At 35.8% G+C, this 22,073-nt stretch overlaps 2 protein-coding genes across 19 annotated transcripts in view; both read right to left on the minus strand.

The window, feature by feature from the left end:
* The window catches only part of zdhhc11 (zDHHC palmitoyltransferase 11), a 28,301-nt gene extending 21,639 nt beyond the window's left edge, over nucleotides 1-6,662 (minus strand). For 3 of the 4 annotated variants that reach the window (XR_012391768.1, XR_012391767.1, XM_009292728.5), the window contains exons 1-2: nucleotides 6,392-6,662; nucleotides 2,709-2,933 (exon numbers count right to left, since the gene is read on the minus strand). Coding sequence is in view for 2 of the 4 variants with exons in the window: in XM_009292728.5 (XP_009291003.2) it covers nucleotides 2,709-2,933; nucleotides 6,392-6,400 (234 nt within the window). In the remaining 2 variants the exon portion in view is untranslated. Of the gene's footprint in view, nucleotides 1-2,708; nucleotides 2,934-6,047; nucleotides 6,157-6,391 lie in introns of those variants that run through there. The other variant, XM_073925573.1, reaches the window with a different exon arrangement.
* Nucleotides 6,663-8,655: 1,993 nt separating this feature from the next.
* Nucleotides 8,656-22,073, minus strand: part of brd9 (bromodomain containing 9) — a 164,175-nt gene continuing 150,757 nt past the window's right edge. For 5 of the 15 annotated variants that reach the window (XM_073924715.1, XM_073924708.1, XM_073924707.1 and 2 more), the window contains 5 exons: nucleotides 22,008-22,058; nucleotides 17,333-17,429; nucleotides 12,198-12,368; nucleotides 8,909-9,054; nucleotides 8,656-8,754 (listed from right to left, as the gene is read on the minus strand). In XM_073924715.1, coding sequence (XP_073780816.1) covers nucleotides 8,954-9,054; nucleotides 12,198-12,368; nucleotides 17,333-17,429; nucleotides 22,008-22,058 — 420 coding nt within the window. In that variant the 3' untranslated portion in view covers nucleotides 8,656-8,754; nucleotides 8,909-8,953. 15 annotated transcript variants of the gene reach the window in all.

Genomic DNA, 22,073 nt, shown 5'->3' on the forward strand with positions numbered 1-22,073 from the left:
CATTTTGTCATGGTAAAATAACACAGAAATTGAATAATAACACTTCAGTCTCCTGCCGAAGCTCAGACGCGCTGCTTTGAGAAACTGTCAATCACAGCTGTCAATCACGATGACACGCCCAGCATTAAATTACTGCTAAAAACAAACTGTTTACAAAAATGAAGATCTGCACCTATTTCAGCACAATAACCAGTGCCTTAATCGACCAGAACTATCTTTCAGGACATTTTATTGCAAGTGTAATAATTTATTTTATTTGGGCTCAAGTCTCCTTCATTAACACGGAGGAGGCGGGCTTTATGACTTGTACTGCAGCCAGCCCCCAGGGGGCGATCTAACGGCCGAGACCTTCACTGAAACGCAGGCTTGCGGCACACTTGGTTTTTACGCAGCGGATGCCCTTCCAGCCGCAACCATCCACACACACACTCATACACTACGGACAATTTAGCCTACCCAATTCGCCTGTACCGCATGTGTTTGGACTGTGGGGGAAAACGGAGCACCCGGAGGAAACCCACGCGAAGACAGGGAGAACATGCAAACTCCACACAGAAACGCCAACTGAGCCGAGGTTCGAACCAGCGACCCAGCGACCTTCTTGCTGTGAGGCGACAGCACTACCTACTGCACCACTGCCTCGCCTTAATTTGAATTCAGGACATTTAAATAGTTCAAATAGAGCCCAATGCATTCCTTTAATAATGTTAATGAGGTTTAACATTGATTTATTTGATATTAAACGCTCTCTGTTTGGCTGTGCAGTGCACTATTCTGAGCTCGTGAATGTCTGTGGTGTTTAAATGCTTCAGTCGTGATGCATCTGGTGTGAACAGACAAATTGCTGGAGTCTTGTCATGTCGTGTGTTGTTAGGACACTGAGGAGTGTGTGACTGACTGTATCCTCCAATTAGCTGCAGGAACACACACTGCTGACATCAGCCTGTAATTGAGCTCAAGCGGATGACAGTCTGAAGAGCACTTCTGTCCTCAGAGACGCATCTCTCAGCACGGCCTACAAATACTGCTTCTGTTTGTTTGTTAGACTGATTTGAATCAGCTCCTGAGTGATTCATTTCATATGAGTCATAATGGACTGGACAAACTGGTTGTACGTTGTAGAATAAACGCAGTACAAATAGGGGTTTAAATATAACATTCAATATAAAATCTAAGCTTAAAAGGCAATTTGCTTTTGTCCAGATAAAGTGTGTGGGAAAATTACATTTTTTGGACATTAAATTAAATTAAATTCATTAAAATCAGCTCTTAATTACATTTGTACAGTGTTAACACTCTTTTCTGACAATAATATTTTGATTATTAATCAAAATAGCTTAATTTTCAACAGATGCTGCTGAGATTAAGTTGCAATTGGTACATTATTAGTCACAATTGATTGTTGTTTGACTTATTGATCATATTATTTTATCACAATAAAGAATTTAAAATGTTTACATGTAAAAATAGGTGGTACACTGTTACAAATGTATAATTATTTATATAATTGTAATTTAACAAATCTTTATCTACTTGAATCTTGCATAACTTGAAAAACATAAATTATGGTAATAAGACAGTAATAAAAATACACAGAAAATGATGCACTATTAATATATATATATATATATATATATATATATATATATATATATATATATACTGTATATATATATATATATATATATATATATATATATATATATATATATATATATATATATATATATATATATATATATATCTCAATAGAATATATGGAAATGGAATGAAAATGCTGTAAGTGTAGATTTTACTATAATATTTCAGAAATTATTAAATATTAACTCAACATAAACAGTCAGTTGATTTTAGACTGTCCCGCTTATTCTTAATATATATTTATATTAATATATTCTTAATATATAGTTAGATCCTACTTAACTGTACCCCTAATTACCCCTGTAATTTAATTTAATTTAATTATTCATTCATTTTCTTTTTGGCTTAGTCCCTTTATTAATCTGGGGTCGCCACAGCGGAATGAACCGTATAATTTAATTTAATTTAATTTAATTTAATTTAATTTGATTTAATTTAATTTAATTTAATTTAATTTAATTTAATTTAATTTAATTTAACTGTACCCCTAATTACCTCTGTAATTTAATTTAATTTATTCATTCATTTTCTTTTCGGCTTTATTAATCTGGGGTCGCCACAGCAGAATGAACCGTTTAATTTAATTTAATTTAATTTAATTTATGTTTTTTCCACAATTTCAGTTTAATGGAAAGAATATTTCGTTAACACATTTTTAAACAAAATAGTTTTAATAACTCGTTTCCATATTCTTTTATCTTTGCCATGATGACAGCTTATAATATTTGACTAGATTTTCTTCAAAATGTTAGTATTCAGCGTAAAGTGAAATTTAAAGGCTTAACACGGTTAATTAGGGTAAAGTTAGAGTAATTAGGCAAGTCATTGTATAACAGTGGTTTGTTCTGGAGAAAATCCAAAACTAATATTGCTGAAGGGGCTAATAATATTGACCTTAAAATGGGTTTAAGACAATTAAAAACTGCATTTAATATAGCCGAAATAAAACAATTTAGACTTTCTCTAGAAGAAAAAATAATATAGATATTGTGAAAAATTCCTGAATTCGTTTAACGTCATTTGGGAAGTATTTTTCTGTTTGTTTGTGGATTGTATGTAAAGGATACGGCGTAAGCTGCATAGCTCCAAGGCGCTGGCAGGAGAGGAACGTAAATGCCAAAGGCCACAATGGCCATGAAGCTGAAGATCAACAAGGCGATGAACTGGAAACTGTGCAGTGGTGAAGACCAGCCGTTGATCCTGGAGTGAATCGGAGGAGCGACCAGTTCACTTCTGCTGCCCGTGGCATTGTGGGGCGCCGTCCGTCTGCGGTGACGACCAAAGCAGTTCAACTGAGACAGAACACAAAACAACATCATTCATACGAAAGGCATTGTGTTATAAATGACAGCTACAATATGTATTGAAGAACTTTCATTATTGGGATAATAGTTGTTATAAATGTTATATTCCATCCATTTAGCATCTAAACTTGTAACAGTAGTCTATGCAGTATCTAGTGGTGTAAAGTAACTAATTACAAATACTCAGATTACTGTTACTGAGTAGTTTTTCTCAGGCATTGTAATTTACTAAGTAGTTTTACAAATGTGCACTTTTACTTTCCCTTGAGGACATGTTTAGTGCAGTATCAGTACTTTTACTCCACTACTTTCCTTCAACCTGCAGTCAGTACTTTATTTTTTCTTGTCTGTGGAGATTTGAAATCAGTCTTGTGATTCCTGTCCAATCAAATCACACATAGAAGATAAATTGCATCATAATGAACTACTTCAAGACATGGGCGATTTATAACTGCAGCAAACAGTTTGGAAGCATTAAAAGTGTCTAAAATCTTTACATGCATTGACCCAGAGACTGTTTAGATGCATGTCACTGATCATAGATATATACACTAGATGTCGCCTGGCCTGTTGTTGTCCATTGGACGGAATGCATCAATAGCGCCGCCATCTTGCTACAGGGTAGCGCTCCTTTGAAATGAATGCGGGACCAAGGTACAGTGGAGGACTGTGGCCATGCAAAGCCAGAGATATACACATATACACATATATCTATGATCGGGAGTTTTCCTGGATGTTAGTATGTAATTTTTTTTTCTAATTACGAAAATGATAATTTTACATCACTTTTCTACATTGATCTTTTCTACATTGAATCTAATCCGTGTCCTGAAACACACGTCCTTTTCTGCTTTCACTGCTCATACTGACGGAGGGAGCGATTCGTTTGTGAATGAATCCCCCGAACGACTCTTTCACTAACATTAGGCGACAATAATACAAGTTTCTGGCAGCGCAGCATCTCGCTGTCATATTTCTTTTGCATTGTTTGCTGATTTTATTCAACAAAACTAGCATAAGCCGAGTGTTTAGTGCGAGTTGGAGCTGCTTTGCCGTATGCAGGGTTCTTACACTTTTTCCAACTTCAAATTCCAGCACTTTTCAAGCACTTTCAAGGTACATTTGTATGCTTTTCCAGCACCTAATAACCACGGTTAAATACGTTTATTTATATTGTATGTACTTGTTCACATTTAAATCTATTGTGCTATTTTAAAAAACGAAAAATTGTTGAGCACTTTAGAGCATGGATTTATTGGGATAGTTCACCCAAAAATGATTAAAAAATAAATTTAAAAAAAGTTTAGTTATTGGATGAAGTATACTTTTAAGTTTGGTCTCTTTCTACAAAAGTTGATATACCTCAAAAAATGAGCTTACAGTCAGATTTTGTTAGGGTGTAGTACCAACCTTCCATGACCAGTCGTTCATGATATTCATGATTCATGTGCATTGCTATTTTTTCTTTACAGTCATTGGATTGTCGTTTCAGGTTTAAAAATATGTTTATAAAAATCTGTTTTAAAAAATTAAGTTGTCTTAAATTTCAGACGTTCAATAATCAAGTTAAGAAATACAAATTCAAAACATTTCTAATAGGACATAATCAGTATTATTAACTTACAATTGTTAATAATTCAATTTAACACAATTCAAACTCAGATTGTTTCGGCTTATAATTAGCTCCACAAATGTGCGCATTCTGTAAACATTTTGCAATGAAAACTGGTCGCACGACAACAATTTATGCACACGCACAAATGCTCCCAAATATATTTGGGATCACATATTATATATGTAAGTCACATAGACAAAATTAAAACATATATATTGAGGTCACATAGACAAAATTGTGCACGTATGCAACCAAAACAGTTAAAATTTCAAGCCCTGCAAATTCAAGCAGGTTCAAGCACTTTGTCCAAAATCCAAGCACTTTTCTAACCTTGAAAACACTATATTAAAAATCAAGCATTTTCCAGGATTTCCAGCACCCGTAAGAACCCTGCGTGTGGTGAATGCAGTAAGTGACTGTTATCATCAATAACGTTACCTGATTAGCACAAAAGTTCAAAACATACAAAAACAGAAAAAAATTTAATATTACCTATGAAATGTTCTGCCTTTGTGCTTTGTTTTCTTTGTTTGCTTGTTACTACACCCGTAGACAGCGCTAAAGTCCCGCATCTTCACGTAATAACACTGTCTTGACTAGTGCGGTTGAATGACATTTATCCTGGGAGCACTGTACCAATGTGGCGGCGCTATTGACGCATGCTCAGGCTCCCTATGCGATATCTAGTGTATATATCTATGGTCACTGATGAGAAGATGACAGATGTAAACACCCAGCAGGCACAAGACGTCAATGACCAACATTCAACCTAAAAATCAACCAAAAATCAACGTCTGATGATGTTACCGCTTGACGTTGTGTGGATGTTACCACTATGATGTCTATCAGACGTTGAATTTTGGTTGCCATACCTGACGAATAAATGTCAGTATTAGAAGTCAATTTGACGTTGGTTTAAGATGTCGGCTTAACGTTGGATTTTGGTCACTTTCTAACACAATCTAAAATCAACCTAATATCAAAGTCATTGGACATCAAAATAACGCTGTCCTTAGACACTGGCAAGACATTGAATTTTGGTGACCTGGCATCACAACCTAAATCTAACCTAATACTAACATCTTATGACGTGTGCCTGCTGGGTATTTCAATAAATGCCCTTTAAATAGCAAAAATTAATACATGCTGCCTTGGCAGCAAACTTAGCAAAGTAAAGTATATTTTAGATTAAGTACAAAAGTAAAAACTAATAAGATATTAAAGTACTGGATAATAATACAAATAAAACTGAATAAAATGAAAATACATAAGCTAATTTCAAATAAAAATGCATGCTTGTACAAAAAAGCTAAAATAATATAATAACATTTCCCAAAAAGCAGTTATTGCAACGTATTTGAGCCTTATATAATCTTCAGATTTTTCTTTTCCATTTTAGACTTTTAGCTTCAAACATTTTCCAAGTAATTCAGACAAACCAGAATGCAAATCTCCAACACATGAGTGGCTGAACTTGTCTTACTCACAGACTGAACTCCTGCTGTGCTTTTCCTGCTAAACATGAACAGAATGATTGTTGCCTAGCAAATGTAATCATAAATGAAGAACTCTTCAGATTCAGAGAACTGGAACATCGATTAATGAGCAACTTCCACTAAACCACTTCATCCAGGAAACTCTTCTGCTATCAATAACAACGCTGACTAGCATTTATAGTATTATATTAGCATAATTAAATTAGCGTTTCACACTCTTTCGAACTTTCCTACAGCATTAATACGACGAATATGAATATCTAAAACAACTAGTAATGGGATTTTTGACTAATTAAATACATTAAAGCGTGTAAATAATAATAAAAATCACTTACATTCGTCATTGAACGGTTTCCAGCAGTGCTTTGTGGACCGACATCTGCTGTGTATCATCTGGATCTCCTAGAGACAGTTCGCTGATCCATTGATTTCTGAGTGACAGTCCTATTAAAAGGCGCTATTCAGTCAGAAACGTGCTCATTTCGTATATTCAGTCCCATATATGATGTGAAATCGTTATATTGTTTGATATTCGTCAAGATATTTGCTAAAATATCTTCTTATGCGTGCGCGCTGTACGCATTTGACTTCAGCCGGAGAAAATATGAACGGTGTAAACACAACTGTTGAATAATAATTAGGTCACGCTCTGCTGCCGTCCAATAGCGCGCGGCAGCTCATGAATATTAAGTAAGTCACGCTGACGTTGGTTAATAAAGTTAAAGCAGCTCATGAATATGCAGTTTCAGAATTTTGCGACTCGAAGCGTTTATGAAGAATACACAAAAATGTAATTAAATGTATTTTTTTTAGAATTGATTTGACGGTTAAAACACAAACAGAATCAATTAGTATAAAAGTGGCATTAATATCTCTGTAAAGTCTAACTTTGACTGTAATTTGATAGGGAAATGTTCAAACAATGTGAAAATGAGCTACTAGAGAACATGGAAGTTCTCTGTGGAGGATTGTAACTGTTACCTGGTTACCACTAGAACATGCAAAGCTAAATGCAAATGAGATCTCTATGAATGAAGTACAAAGACACGAGTTTTAGCTGCAGACAACTATGCAGAACAACTTTAATTATTCCCACTGGTTGCCTTAATTTCCATCCCCCATACAGAAGTTGCTATTGTATTTGATGCCACACCATCTGGAGTTATTGGGTTATTCAAAGGCATCCCCTACACTCACAAAATTGAAACTGCCTGTTTAAATTGAGCTGAAACAACACAATTCTTGTGATTTATTTGGCCAGTTTATTTGTTTTATGTTTGGTACACTAAATCTGTAAACCGTTGAGTTAACTTAAGCATTTTGTGTTGGGACAACATGAGGGAATTGTATTGGTCCAAATGCCTGGTTGGGGGATTTGCATGCTCTGTGCTCGTAGGATTGAATCAAGAGAGGGAAAGGTTGACAATAAAAGTAATCTTAGGTGTTTAAAGTTAATAGAAAGACTTGTTAGAGATTAATCCTCACATTAGTTTGAAGATTTAGAGGAGTTTGATGTAAGGCTTTGAGTTTTGAGATTACCATCTTGTAGAAGCACACATGATTTGGGTGTTGGCAGCTTAATTAGCCAAAACGCAGTTTGTTGCTTAGCTCAGTGAGCAATATCTGTCCTGAAATGAGTTCTGAGATCATTTCTTAATCAACCGAATATGTAACTCAGCAAATATGCTTAAAAATGGCTCTTTTAGTTCATTTAGGATAACTTCAAATATAACTAATAGATAGGGGCGCCGCTGAGGGAAGTTAGGAAGATTCCAAGGGCCCACGAAATTTTGTCCGCCTCCAGAGATATTATTAGGGGCCCAAAAGACCACAGACAGCCCCCGCTCTTCACTTTTGTCCGTGACAACAAACCGCTTCAACCTCTTCAAACAAATCAATACGCTCTTTATTTCTTAATGAAACTGTATCAGTTCCAAATGGTACTGGAGAAAAAATTCCAGAATTCCAAAAATATTGTCTGGAGAAAAAAAAAACATGGCTCATCCCAAATAGCTACTTAACTACAATAAGATAAAATAAGTTTGATTTAGAATTATTCATCATACATATCCAGTAAATAACAAATAAGATATTGACATTAATTGTTCCATGTGTCATCAACACCCAGAGTCCCTACTCAGTTAAAATAGGTGGGTTAAAAATACCCTAACATATAACCCAACTATTATAGGTTATATTTTAAACCAAAGCACTAGGCTATATAATTTAACCCAATGCATTGGGTTGTTTTGATTAAATGTTATTCTTTAACGAACCGAACCGGCAACCTTCCGCATGGGAGTCGGTTGCTCTACCAAGGAGGCTAAAGACCCTGGCCTCCAGCAACAGTCACTAGAGCACCTTTAGAGGTCAGAGGAGTGAGGTTTACCTGCACAGCACTAACTAGCTGGCCTCTATTACATAAGTCTAAAAGAAAATGAATGAATGAATAAAAACAGGAGAGCAAATTATTTCTGTTTTCAGTTCTATACACTTAATAATTCCTACTTTTTGAATGGACCTTGATAAACCAAATTTTAAAGCAGCTGAGGGTGTAAAAAGACAATCAAGCCTGTAATAATGCAACTGTAACAGCATATAAAAAGGAAATTAGTCACAGAGCTTTATTTAAAAACAAACACACGATGAACCTGTACATGCCTACAGTCCTCTACAACAATGTTTCTCAACCACGTTCCTGGAGGACCACCAGCTCTGCACATTTCCATGTCTCCTTAACCAAACACACCTGATTCAGATCATCAGCTCATTAGCAGAGACTGAAAGGACTGTAATGGGTGTAACACAAAGGAGACATCCAAAACATGCAGTGTTGGTGGTCCTCCAGGAACATGGTTGAGAAACACTCTAGAACACACAGATCTGCAGTGTTTGGGTCAGCTGTTGGCGGTGGATCCGGGCTCTGGAGACTGAAGAAACTCGTACGGATCCTGAACCATTTCTGCCTGATCTCCAACACCCAGATGAGGTGAACTTCCTGATCATCAGAAACAAAATACAAATCAATCAATTAATTATTTAATATTCTGAAGCAACATACCACTAATAAAATCCAAAAATTGTGTCAGGATGTAAATTTGTGCTACTTTTGTTTTACACCAAAGTATCACCAAACTCCCCCTTATAGAATTAAATTCATTCATTCATTCTCCTTTGGCTTAGTCCCTTTATTAATCAGTAGTCGCCACAGCGGAATGAACCGCCAACTTATCCAGCATATGTTTTACACAGTGGATGCCCTTCCAACTATTAATAAATAACCTAATAAAGGTTAAAAATAATTCAACAAAGCACCAAATATTTGGCCAAACTTGTTATTAATAAATAACCCAATAAAGGTTAAAAATAACCCAACAAAGCACCAAATATTTGACCCAACTGGTTGAGTTATTAATAAATAACCCAATAAAGGTTAAAAAATAACCCAACAAAGCACTAAATATTTAACCCAACTGGTTGAGTTATTAATAAATAACCCAATAAAGGTTAAAAATAACCCAACAAAGCCCCAAATATTTAACCCAACTGGTTGAGTTATTAATAAATAACCCAATAAAGGTTAAAAATAACCCAACAAAGCACCAAATATTTAACACAACTGGTTGATTTATTAATAAATAACCCAATAAAGGTTAAAAATAACCCAACAAAGCACCACATATTTAACCCAACTGGTTGAGTTATTAATAAATAACCCAATAAAGGTTAAAAATAACCCAACAAAGCCCCAAATATTTAACACAACTGGTTGAGTTATTAATAAATAACCCAATAAAGGTTAAAAATAACCCAACAAAGCCCCAAATATTTAACCCAACTGGTTGAGTTATTAATAAATAACCCAATAAAGGTTAAAAATAACCCAACAAAGCACCAAATATTTAACCCAACTGGTTGAGTTATTAATAAATAACCCAATAAAGGTTAAAAATAACCCAACAAAGCACCACATATTTAACCCAACTGGTTGAGTTATTAATAAATAACCCAATAAAGGTTAAAAATAACCCAACAAAGCACCAAATATTTAACCCAACTGGTTGAGTTATTAATAAATAACCCAATAAAGGTTAAAAATAATTCAACAAAGCACCAAATATTTGGCCAAACTTGTTATTAATAAATAACCCAATAAAGGTTAAAAATAACCCAACAAAGCAACAAATATTTAACCCAACTGGTTGAGTTATTAATAAATAACCCAATAAAGTTTAAAAATAACCCAACAAAGCAACAAATATTTAACCCAACTGGTTGAGTTATTAATAAATAACCCAATAAAGGTTAAAAATAACCCAACAAAGCCCCAAATATTTAACACAACTGGTTGATTTATTAATAAATAACCCAATAAAGGTTAAAAATAACCCAACAAAGCAACACATATTTAACCCAACTGGTTGAGTGATTAATAAATAACCCAATAAAGGTTAAAAATAACCCAACAAAGCAACAAATATTTAACCCAACTGGTTGAGTTATTAATAAATAACCCAATAAAGGTTAAACATAACCCAACAAAGCACCAAATATTTAACCCAACTGGTTGAGTTATTAATAAATAACCCAATAAAGGTTAAAAATAACCCAACAAAGCCCCAAATATTTAACCCAACTGGTTGAGTTATTAATAAATAACCCAATAAAGGTTAAAAATAACCCAACAAAGCACCAAATATTTAACACAACTGGTTGAGTTATTAATAAATAACCCAATAAAGGTTAAAAATAACCCAACAAAGCCCCAAATATTTAACCCAACTGGTTGAGTTATTAATAAATAACCCAATAAAGGTTAAAAATAACCCAACAAAGCACCAAATATTTAACCCAACTGGTTGAGTTATTAATAAATAACCCAATAAAGGTTAAAAATAACCCAACAAAGCACCACATATTTAACCCAACTGGTTGAGTTATTAATAAATAACCCAATAAAGGTTAAAAATAACCCAACAAAGCACCAAATATTTAACCCAACTGGTTGAGTTATTAATAAATAACCCAATAAAGGTTAAAAATAACCCAACAAAGCACCACATATTTAACCCAACTGGTTGAGTTATTAATAAATAACCCAATAAAGGTTAAAAATAACCCAACAAAGCACCAAATATTTAACCCAACTGGTTGAGTTATTAATAAATAACCCAATAAAGGTTAAAAATAACCCAACAAAGCACCAAATATTTAATACAACTGGTTGAGTTATTAATAAATAACCCAATAAAGGTTAAAAATAACCCAACAAAGCACCAAATATTTAATACAACTGGTTGAGTTATTAATAAATAACCCAATAAAAGTTAAGTTGGCATCATGGATGTGCAGCCGACAAATCTGCAGCAACTGTGTTATGCTATCATGTCAATATAAAGCAAAATCTCTGCGGAATATTTCCAGTGTCTTGTTGAATCTGTTGAATCTCTGCCATGAAGGTTCTGAAGGCAAAAGGGGGTCTAACCTGGTACTAGTAAGGTGTACCTATTAAAGTGACTGGTGAGTGTAGTTTATAGTTATAGTTTATTGGTTGTATATAATTTTAATAAAAATAAAAGATATAGTTACAAAATATTAGTTAAAGATTAAAAATATTATTTTATAAGAGTTAAAATATAGGAGTAATAAATAAAAGTACAAAATACTTGAAGGTGATATTTGAATAAATTATTATATTATTATATAATTATATCATATTATAATATTATTATATAAATTAATTATTTACCCTAAAAATAAACCAAATTTTAGGGTAACACTTGACAATAAGGTTGTTTTAGTTAATGCATTTACTAACATGAACAAACAATGAACAATACATTCATCAGAGTTACTTAATGAAAATACAGTTGTTCATTGTTAGCTGATGATGCATTAATTAAGCATGAATTTGGATGTTAATAATGCATTAGTAAATGTTAAACTATGATTAATAAATGCTGTATAAGGCTTGTTCATAATTAGTTCATGTTTGTAAATACAATAACTAATGAAACCTTATTGTAAAGCGTGACCAAATGTGACACAACTAATATTTGTTTAGTGACTTTATATGTTCAGTGACTATAATGCAGATCAGTAATGTCTGTGATGTATAAAGTGATAATTATAACTCATCACCTAAATGATGCTGATCTCTCTCTGAAGCGTTGGAAAGGGATGAGAGATTGGAGGACGGCCGGGACCCCACCCGGTCCACCGATGCGTCCTGGAACTCCTGCAGGAGTTTGGTTGGATCGTCAAAGTGCTGATGACCATCTTCATGCTCCGGCTCCTTCTTCACACATTTACCTACAGATCAACAACAACAACATTCAGCAAGATTCAAATTCCAAAATATCTTAGTTCTAAAAGTTCTTCTCAATATTTAGTTTTGAGGATTGATTCCTAATTGTTGTTGCCATTCATTACACTCAGTATTGGTTAAAATGAAGGGGGATTATGCGTTAAAGGGCACCTGTGGTGAAAAATCTACTTTTCAAGTTGTTTGGATACACATGTGTGCAAGTATAGTGTATAGACCATCATATTGGGCTGATATAAACACACACAGTCCTTTTTTTTCAATTTAACAACATAAAAACGGTGAACCAATTGGAGCGGTTTTGTGATCGAATGCAACTTGACGTAGGGGTGCAGTCCCCCCGCCCACCAATATTGATTGACAGGTGAGCATTACCATATCCTCAGTTTGTTGTTTCACATTCACCATTTTCAGAGTGTGAGTCAAAGCAATATCACCAAAGAAACACCCTTGCTCGAGATTCAGGCCATTAAAAACAGCTGATCCACTGAGTCTTTCAGCACTCTCTCCAAAAACACTTGATTGATCTCGGCTGGCGGATCAACATTCACCACATGATCGCTCTCATCTGCGCCATTGTTTGTAACTTTAGGTAGGTTTGCAAACATGTGTACTTTTCATTAAGTCTTCCTTAAACTTCAGCCGTTTGCATTTCCCGCCATCACATAAGCTCCGTCATGTCAACTAGGTGCAGCTGGAAAGTAGAGCTCGTTGCCTCGCATGCTCCATTGGAAATAACGAACTTGCTTTAGTTATAGCCTCAGTCAAAGTTAATCCAGTGCGCGTATCGGTGTACAAGCTCGAAACTAGCACACAGTTGGCATAACTTTGTTTAGTTGCAGCAGCTTTGTTTCGTGCAGAAACACGGTGTTGAGAAGCCTTTAATATTAATTAACAGTGACGAATTAAAGTGTGGTTAATAGGGATGTATCAATATTGTAAATACCGTCATACCGAAATAGTCATTTTTTTCAATATTACCGTAGGCGCATGACTCAATAAAACTATATTTCTGAGAAAAGTTTGCTCAGGCGAATTAAGTGAACGGGAGGTAGCAGGAACTACAATTCCCATCAGCCTAGGCGTGGCCATCATCCTTTGCGGTCTGTTGTCACTACAGATCCAGTAATGCGGAAATGGAGTGTGCTGCTAGTAGCGGGGATGAAAAAGAGCTGGAAATGATCGAACCTAAAGCGGGTTTTAAATCAGATGTGTGGAAGCATTTCGGTTTCTTTCTAAAAAGATACGAAAAAGGAGAAAAGGTGACAGACAACGAAAAAAACAGTATGCAGGCACTGCCAGACTGTGGAGAAATATAAGTCGGGGAATATGACTAATAACAGTCATGGGGACTGCAGAACACAGCACACTTGTTAGATTGATGCAGACATTGACTTGTACCGCAAACAGATCTCTATCTCACTCATGGTTTGTCCTCTCAAGTGGGGGAAAGACAATGCACAACGTTACCCACTGCTGTCAACCTTGGCTAAATCATATCTCTCTGTCCCAGAAACCTCAGCCCCAAATTAAAAGGAGTTTTTTTCTGTTGCAGGGGACATGCCCAGAGATCCCAGCTTTTGCCAGATTATATTTATATGATCATTTTCCTTAAAAAAAACCCATCTCTACCTAAGTGAGTGAGTGATTAAATGTTGAATGTGGTGAGTTTTCAACAATACTAAATTGAAACTTTATTTTTTTATATGGTTTAATAGTTTTTTGTTATTAAAATTGAAAAATTGAAGTTCCTGTTTCGAAACTTACAGATAGATGGCTGATTTGTATGTCATTGATATGTTTAGTGCTAAGATAAATAAACCCTTTTGCCACTTTTTTCGGGTATTTTCATTAGTTTTGTTTTCCTGTAAATTACTCAATAAATACTGTACCATGCCATTCATACCGAGGTATTACCGTACCGTGAAATTCTGATACCGTTACATCCCTAGTGGTTAATAGTGAAACCGGTTAATCGTTACATCACTATACGGATGATAATGGATCGTTACATAGCGGCTGTAAAACTGTAGGAAGACACAAATGATTGTGTAACTATCACTCTGGCACATTAGGAATACTGATTCCTCAACAGTCGTCTCTGCTTGGTCTGTGTCCGGGTTGTACATGTACGACTGAATGCTGGTCCTCTCACTCATGTTGCTTCTCTCTGTCTGCCTGTCTATTGTCATACACAAATCAGGGGAGCTCTTGGCTCTGCCTCCTTGTTAAATTGAGCGGGAAGTTGAAACTCATGTCATGTGAAGCAACATGCCCCTAAAACAACGACCTGTGTACACGCCCCCTGACACTTTATAACACATTATAATAAACAAATCTGAATTGTGTTTTGAACTGAACCGAAACTCAAATTCAGAACAACTATAATATTAATATTAAATCTTAAAAAGGGATAAAAAATGTGCCCTTTAAATTGTAATTTCATGCATGTTTCAACAAGGAATTAATTCCAAGACACACGCATGCACACTGCACTAACATACATGACTGAACACAAAAATAGTTACAAGTGTACATTTTCTGAAACTTAAAAGTAAAGATAATTACATCATGGATTAAATAAGCTTTCCATTGCATGTTTGCTATGATGGGACAATATCTGGCTGAGTTACATCTATTTGAAAATCTGGAATCTGAGGGAACTAATAATATTAATATATTGGGAAAATCAGCTTTATAGGTGACCCATTATCCGGTCGCACACCGGATGCGCCACGCAGCGTCATGCATTTTAGAATTCTAAAGTCGGCGACTGCCCACGGCGCCCAGCTAGGACACAGGACACTGTTCGTATTTCTGTCACACCACAGATCGCCATCTGAATAGTTTCATTTTAAGTAAAATGCGAATGTGCTTGCCGGTGTGCATTACTTCCAACCGTCATCCAACTGTCGCATCCAGTGTGCGACCTGCATAAGTCTCTGATATCCCTAGAGAGAGAGAGATTTAATTTTATTGCCATTTCAGCTTCTATGTCTATGTCATGGCAAAAAGAAAATAGATCAAGTTTATATAAACACCAATTTTCTATAATTATCAAAATAATCTAACAATTAGGGGCCCTATCATACACCCGGCGCAATGTGGCACAAGACGCGGCGCAATAGTCTTTTGGTAGTTTCAGCTTGGCGCAAGAGTGGTTTTGAGGCGTTGCGCTACGCTGTTTAAATAGCAAATGCATTAGCGCTCATTTCTGCGCCCATAGGTGTTCTGGTCTAAAAAGGAAGGTGTTCTGAGGCGCACTGCTGGTGCGTTGCTATTTTGAGAATCTATAATAGATTTTTCATTGAACCAAAACAAACCCGGTCTAAACTCCGGCGCAGAATTGCGCCTCGCTTACACACTGCTTAATACACACAAGAGAGCAATAGGCAAATATCTCTACATATGAATAAATGTAAATATTAAGGATATATATAGTATATAATAAGAATAGATATAGAATATAAATATAAAGGATTAAAGAATTACAAAACATATTATTTTCTAGCCTACATAAATATGAAAAATCACTGCTTTTATGTCTTCTTCATCTCGGGAGGCTTTTTCAGTTCATTCATAACAATTTGCTTTTGTATAATGTTATTATTATTAGCAGTATTATTTATTATATCCATATTTATATTTGTTTTATTAAAAACAAGCTTAGATTTGCCCACCTGTCAGGTTTTAGACCATATGGGGCACAGCATGTGTTTTAGGATATAACTCAGGTTTTTGAGCACACTTCATTATTATTGTTCATTTATTTGTTTGCTGGAAATTAGAACCGAATTTAGAAATAGTTTTGAAAAGAATATTTGCGCTTAACAAACAAAAGTAATTATTTATAGACTAATTGATGTCTGTGCGTAAAGGTTTCCCTATCCAAGAGCGAAAGTGATCCATTATCTCTCATTCTCACACAGGAGATGCTCTGTTTAACAGTTTTCTGTTTACTGTTTGCTAGTGAAATGCTCATTTTTTCACTTAGACTTACTTTGTGTCCTGTAAATAGCAATGCGCTATTGGCGCGACGCAGCTGGCTCTTAAAGGGAATGGGAGATGAGACTCTGATTGGTTTATTCTCAAAACACACCTATAACTCATTAAGAAAATAAACTCAACCCTTTTAGACCATGCGCCGCGGCAAAAACGCGCCCTGACACGCCCTGAAAGCGTTTGCGCCCTGCGTTTTGTGTCTGCGCATGGACCATCAAAATAGAGCCCTAGAAGTCATCAACAGCAATAAATAATGTACAAGGTAAAATACATAAATAATAATAATAATAATGATAATATAGACGATAAAAATCTAAAACAGTTTTTTAAGATTTCCTTTTGAGTCTCTCCAGATAAATATTGTTGTCTGAGAACATTAAAAATGGGGCATTCCACAAGAATATGTTTAACTGTTTGGTTTCCGTTGCAATATAGACATTTTGGTGGTTCTTCTCCTTTAAGTAAATGTTCATGCGTGAGTCTCGTGTGTCCAATGCGGCATCTTCCATAAACAATCTCATCCTGTCTTGACTTAAAAAACAAATTAGATTTTTTCCTATTTCAGGCTGAGTTTCAAAAAGTTGATTTTCTGGGCACTGATCCCATTGTGTTTGCCATTTGTTGATAATATAGCCTTTTATTAGTGGCTTAAGATCCGAAGGTGGGATTTTGCACTCCTTCAGCTTTGATATCCCTAGAGTGTGTATGTGAGGTTTCAGCTCAAAATATCACACTAATAATGTTTCATAACTCTCTGAAACTGACTCTTTTGTTAGGTTTTAATCTTAATTGAGCTGTTTTAGTGACTGTTGCTTTAAATTCAAATGAAAGAGCGGAGCTACAAACGCCTGTGTAGATTATTTCTGGAATTGATTTTTTTTTTGAATAGCTTCCCAGCGCTAGCAAGAGAATCAACAAAAACAAAACAGTCGGGAGGTTGAGAAGGCACCTAATGTGTTGAGCATATCCAGAGACATGTCCGGGTAACTCTTCATAGACATGAAATCCAGCACGGAACCAGCTTCCATTCCACCTCCATCTGTTCCCTGTGGAGCATCAGAACAACAACACAGTTATAAGTCTTCTTTCATGCATTACAAAGTGTCTTGTATTAGTTATTTATTTTCCTAAGCAAAAGAATAGTGACTATAATGCAATTTAAGTGTGCTTTCACACCTGTGAAGCGATTCAGTTGTTCTGAAACAGAGATTACAAATGTTACATTGTTGCTCTTTGCTCTTGGAGCGGTTCACTTTCACACTGCAAAGTTAATAATCGGACCAAAAGAGCTAAAACAAGTCACGTGCGAGTAAACTCTCCTCACATTGGTGAGTGTCAGGGTTTATTTTGCAGTGTCCCGCTCAGCTGTCAGGAGAAGTGGTGGTTTGGTGGTGTTTGACAAGATGCGCGCGACGTGTCTGTAGAGTGAGGAGAGACGCGGTGGGGAGGGGTGAGAAGGGTGCCCGACGATGCCTATTTAAGGACCGGGAGGGAGACGCGAGATTACCAGGAGATCATCACTCGTTTGCGAGCATCCGGAGACTCGTGAAACTTCCCGCCCTACTCATAATTCTCTCTTCATATAGCCGTATGCCTATTACATATCTATAAAACACTGTGACATAACCGCGCTCGGACCGTCTGCTTTCTCACTACAAGTGAGTTTGTTTCAATCGAGCCGAGACCACCTCATTCAAGCGATCTCGGATTGATTGATTTGGCACGGATCCGAGAGTGATTGGTGGTTTCACATATGCCAAACGAACCACGCTAACTGGGCAAACGAGACACGTTCCCAAACAAAAGTGTAGGTGTGAAAGCAGCCTAACATGACTTCCTGAAGACATTTGATTTAGTGTAATGACAGAAAACTATATTTATAACAAAAATACTGTAATGACATAATAAAAGACTACTCTTAATTCTTTACCACAATCATTTACACTATCACTTACTACAGGTCAGGTTATATCAAGTAAAGTTCATAATATAAGGATGCTGTCTCATTTTTACATAAATACATATGTTACACTTAAAGGGTCACGAAACACCAGAACACATGTGTTGAGCTGTTGACAGTGGTATATGTGTCCCACACTGCTAAAAACACTATTAAGACACCTATATTTTACTAAAAAGTGTAAATTGGTTGTTTTTGCGTTATTTCAAGCAAATTCGTACTTCCTGTTTGAAACAAATTTTTGAAGCTGCGTCACGGTCATGACATAAGAGCGTGTATTCCAGCGTGCAGACTGGACATCTGTGCCAGAGTGTGTCTTATTACGTCTTACAGTGTGATGCATTAATGCATGAGTAAGGCTTGGTTCAAACCAATCAGCGCGCTCTATTGTGCAACTTCATTAATATTCATTACTGTCACAGTGTTTAGACGACAGAGACGCCACATTGTGTTGGCAAAACAAGCATGAAGTGTTGCTTTTATAGTTTGCTGCAGTGAAATTTTGTTTTCATTTTCTCTCTGTGAGAGCGCAGCTGGAGTCACGTGTGGATTAACAGTGTACGCGACGCTCGACAACAATAACTTGCGTGTCTAAGGAGGATTATTGTTTACCTGAGAGCTGTTCTCATCTGCAAACGCTGAGATCCGGATTCGCTTGTAGTCTCCTCTTAATAAAGATGCGGCTCTAGTTGCTGGTGATTGTCCTGTCTCTACAGATTTGGTAAGTGAGCGACCAGTGCTCTTTGTTTATTCAGTTTGTTCGTATCAAACTAAGTTAACTATTGCACCGAGTGTAAACATGTTAGCACCACAAGCAAACTTTAACCTCGTGTAGGATTTTCACCGCATTTAGTGACCGGAATAACACACGCGGCTTTCTGACACTACCTGCCGTGTGCATCTATGTTTCCGGGAAATGCTGAGGGTTTTTTCTCTCATTCGCCGTGCGGTATCAAACATTGCATGAAAAATACACGCTTAGAGCAGATCCTCGAATCAAATATCTCGTTTGTCGCGAGGGGCATGAATGAATTCCCTGAATTCCCTGAATGAAGTCATTGCATTTGGGAAAAGAGACAAGGTTCTCAAGGTAAATGCGTACCTTGGCTCTAAAGGTCAAACGACAAAAAATAAGGTCAAGAATCTTGGTGTGACTCTGGAGTCAGATCTGAGTTTCAACAGTCATGTCAAAGCAGTCAGTAAATCAGCATACTATCATCTCAAAAACATAGCAAGAATCAGATGCTTTGTTTCCAGTGAAGACTTAGAGAAACTTGTTCATGCTTTTATCAGCAGCAGGGTGGATTACTGTAATGGACTCCTCACTGGTCTTCCCAAAAAGACAGTCAGACAGTTGCAGCTCATCCAGAACGCTGCGGCCAGAATTCTGACCAGAAGCAGGAAATCAGAGCACATCACACCTGTCCTCAGGTCTCTACACTGGCTGCCAGTTACATTCAGAATAGATTTTAAACTATTATTACTGCTCTATAAATCACTAAATGGCCAAGGACCTCAATACATTACAGATATGCTCATTGAATACAAACTTAACAGATCACTCAGATCTTTAGGATCATGTAAACTAGAAGTTCCAAGAGTTCAGTCAAAGCAGGGTGAATCTGCCTTCAGCCACTATGCCCCCCGCTGCTGGAATCAGCTTCCAGAAATGATCAGATGTGCTCCAACATTAGGCACATTCAAATCAAGACTGAAAACACATCTGTTTAGCTGTGCCTTTACTGAATGAGCACTGTGCTACGTCCGACAGATCGCACTATTATGTTTTTCATTTTCTTTTTCATTCTTTTATAGCCTATTTTAACTCATTTTAATTTGTTTCTATCTGTTTTTAATAATTTTTATAATCTGCATTTTATGTTCCTAAACTTGTCTTTTTTTATTCCTGTTTATGTAAAGCACTTTGAATTGCCACTGTGTATGAAATGTGCTATATAAATAAACTTGCCTTGCCTTGCCTTGAATGAAAGAGCCAAACTGCAGTTAAAGTCCACCATTTAATAATTTGGCAAATAATTCAACTACAGATGTCCATATAAACACCATCACTTTCTCCCGTGTTTGTTTGTGTGTGTGTATTTTAACTCTGAAACTCAAATAGCCTCAAAAAGCTCAAATAGCCCAAATAGACACTCCCACACCCTCCCACTTTAGTACCTCCGACACTCCCCCCTAAACAGAGCTGGACACGCCCACTTTTCTGACTTTTTCCAAAGTAGAGGTGTGAAAACACCCTGCTGAAACGAGGGGGTTTCATGGCCCTTTAAGGATGACGGCATATTATACACATTTTTTTGTTTGAAACATTAAAATTAGATTCTCCACTTTCATTTACATGTATATAAAATTATTTCTGTACGGAGACACGAAAGGGATGTGGTGGAGGAGAAAAAATTGGCTGGGAAAAAAAAATGGGTGAAAAAAAAAATGGGTGGGAGGAAAATTTATATTTCTAAGTTTTTGCGTTCTCTCGCAAAGTTTTGCATTCTCAGCGTCTGTATACGCCATTTAAAGTGATGCCTCTGTTATCAAACAAGTGAGCAGCAAATGAATCTCATGTTTTGTTTGATAACAGAGGTGTCACTGTAAGAATGCACAGATCTATAATGAAAGCAGTCCATTACTTACTGTTTGTGCTCATTTAAGAGAAAATTCGCTGTTTAAAATAAAACATGCAGGACGGAGATGTTTACATATTTTTCAGTGTATTTGTCGGTTTAAACATACACCCGAATCCAAAAGTGTCCTGCACTTTTGCTCCTCTGTAAATGGCATGTACAGAAGCTGATGTGGGATCAGTTTATTGTATGGAGTGCTTCTGTCAGTCAGCACGTGTACATGCATTCACTGGTTCAGAGGTTGCATATGAAAGGCGACGATCGACGCACAGCTTTAATGTAAAGACAGTAATGCAGACATTTTAATATTAATTTCAGCGTGCTTTCAAGATTAAACATATCAGAAATATGGGAAAATACTTAATGATAGGATGATAGTGGGACAGAATGGTAAAATACGGGAGAATTTCGGCAAAAATGGGAGGGTTTACATGAATGAGAACAGGAAGTGTTTGTGGAGAAACAGTTTTGCGAGATAATGCAAAACATCTTTGCGAGGGAACGCAAAAAATACTTTAAAATATGTTTTCCTATCACTCTGTTTTTTTTTCTCCCACCAATTTTTTTTTTCTACACCTATTTTTTTCCCCACCATCACGGCCCTTCCGGGTCTCCGTACTTTTGTACATTTTTTTTTGATGCAAATAAAAAAAAAAGATGAGAAAAAAAAGATGTCTCCTCTTTGGACCAAATTTAACACTAAATGTAACAGTGATGATGATACAAATTATACTTATTTCTACATAATTATTCTAAAAAAAATAAATAAAATAAAAAATTAAGCCTTTAAGTGTCACTTTAAGCTGTATAGAAGTGTCTTAAAAAATATCTAGTCAAATATTATTTACCGTCATCATGGCATAAAACTATTATGTGTATGTATATATATATATATATATATATATATATATATATATATATATATATATATATATATATATATATATATATATATATATATATATATATATAATAGTTTTAATAACTGATTTATTTTTTATATATAGAAGATATATAATTCTTACCGGCATGTCACATAAACTAGATTTAGCCTCAACAATGGGCAGATTCCTCTTCTGAAATACAAAAAC

Source organism: Danio rerio, chromosome 16 (genome assembly GCF_049306965.1).
Source record: "Danio rerio strain Tuebingen ecotype United States chromosome 16, GRCz12tu, whole genome shotgun sequence".
NCBI lineage: Eukaryota > Metazoa > Chordata > Actinopteri > Cypriniformes > Danionidae > Danio > Danio rerio.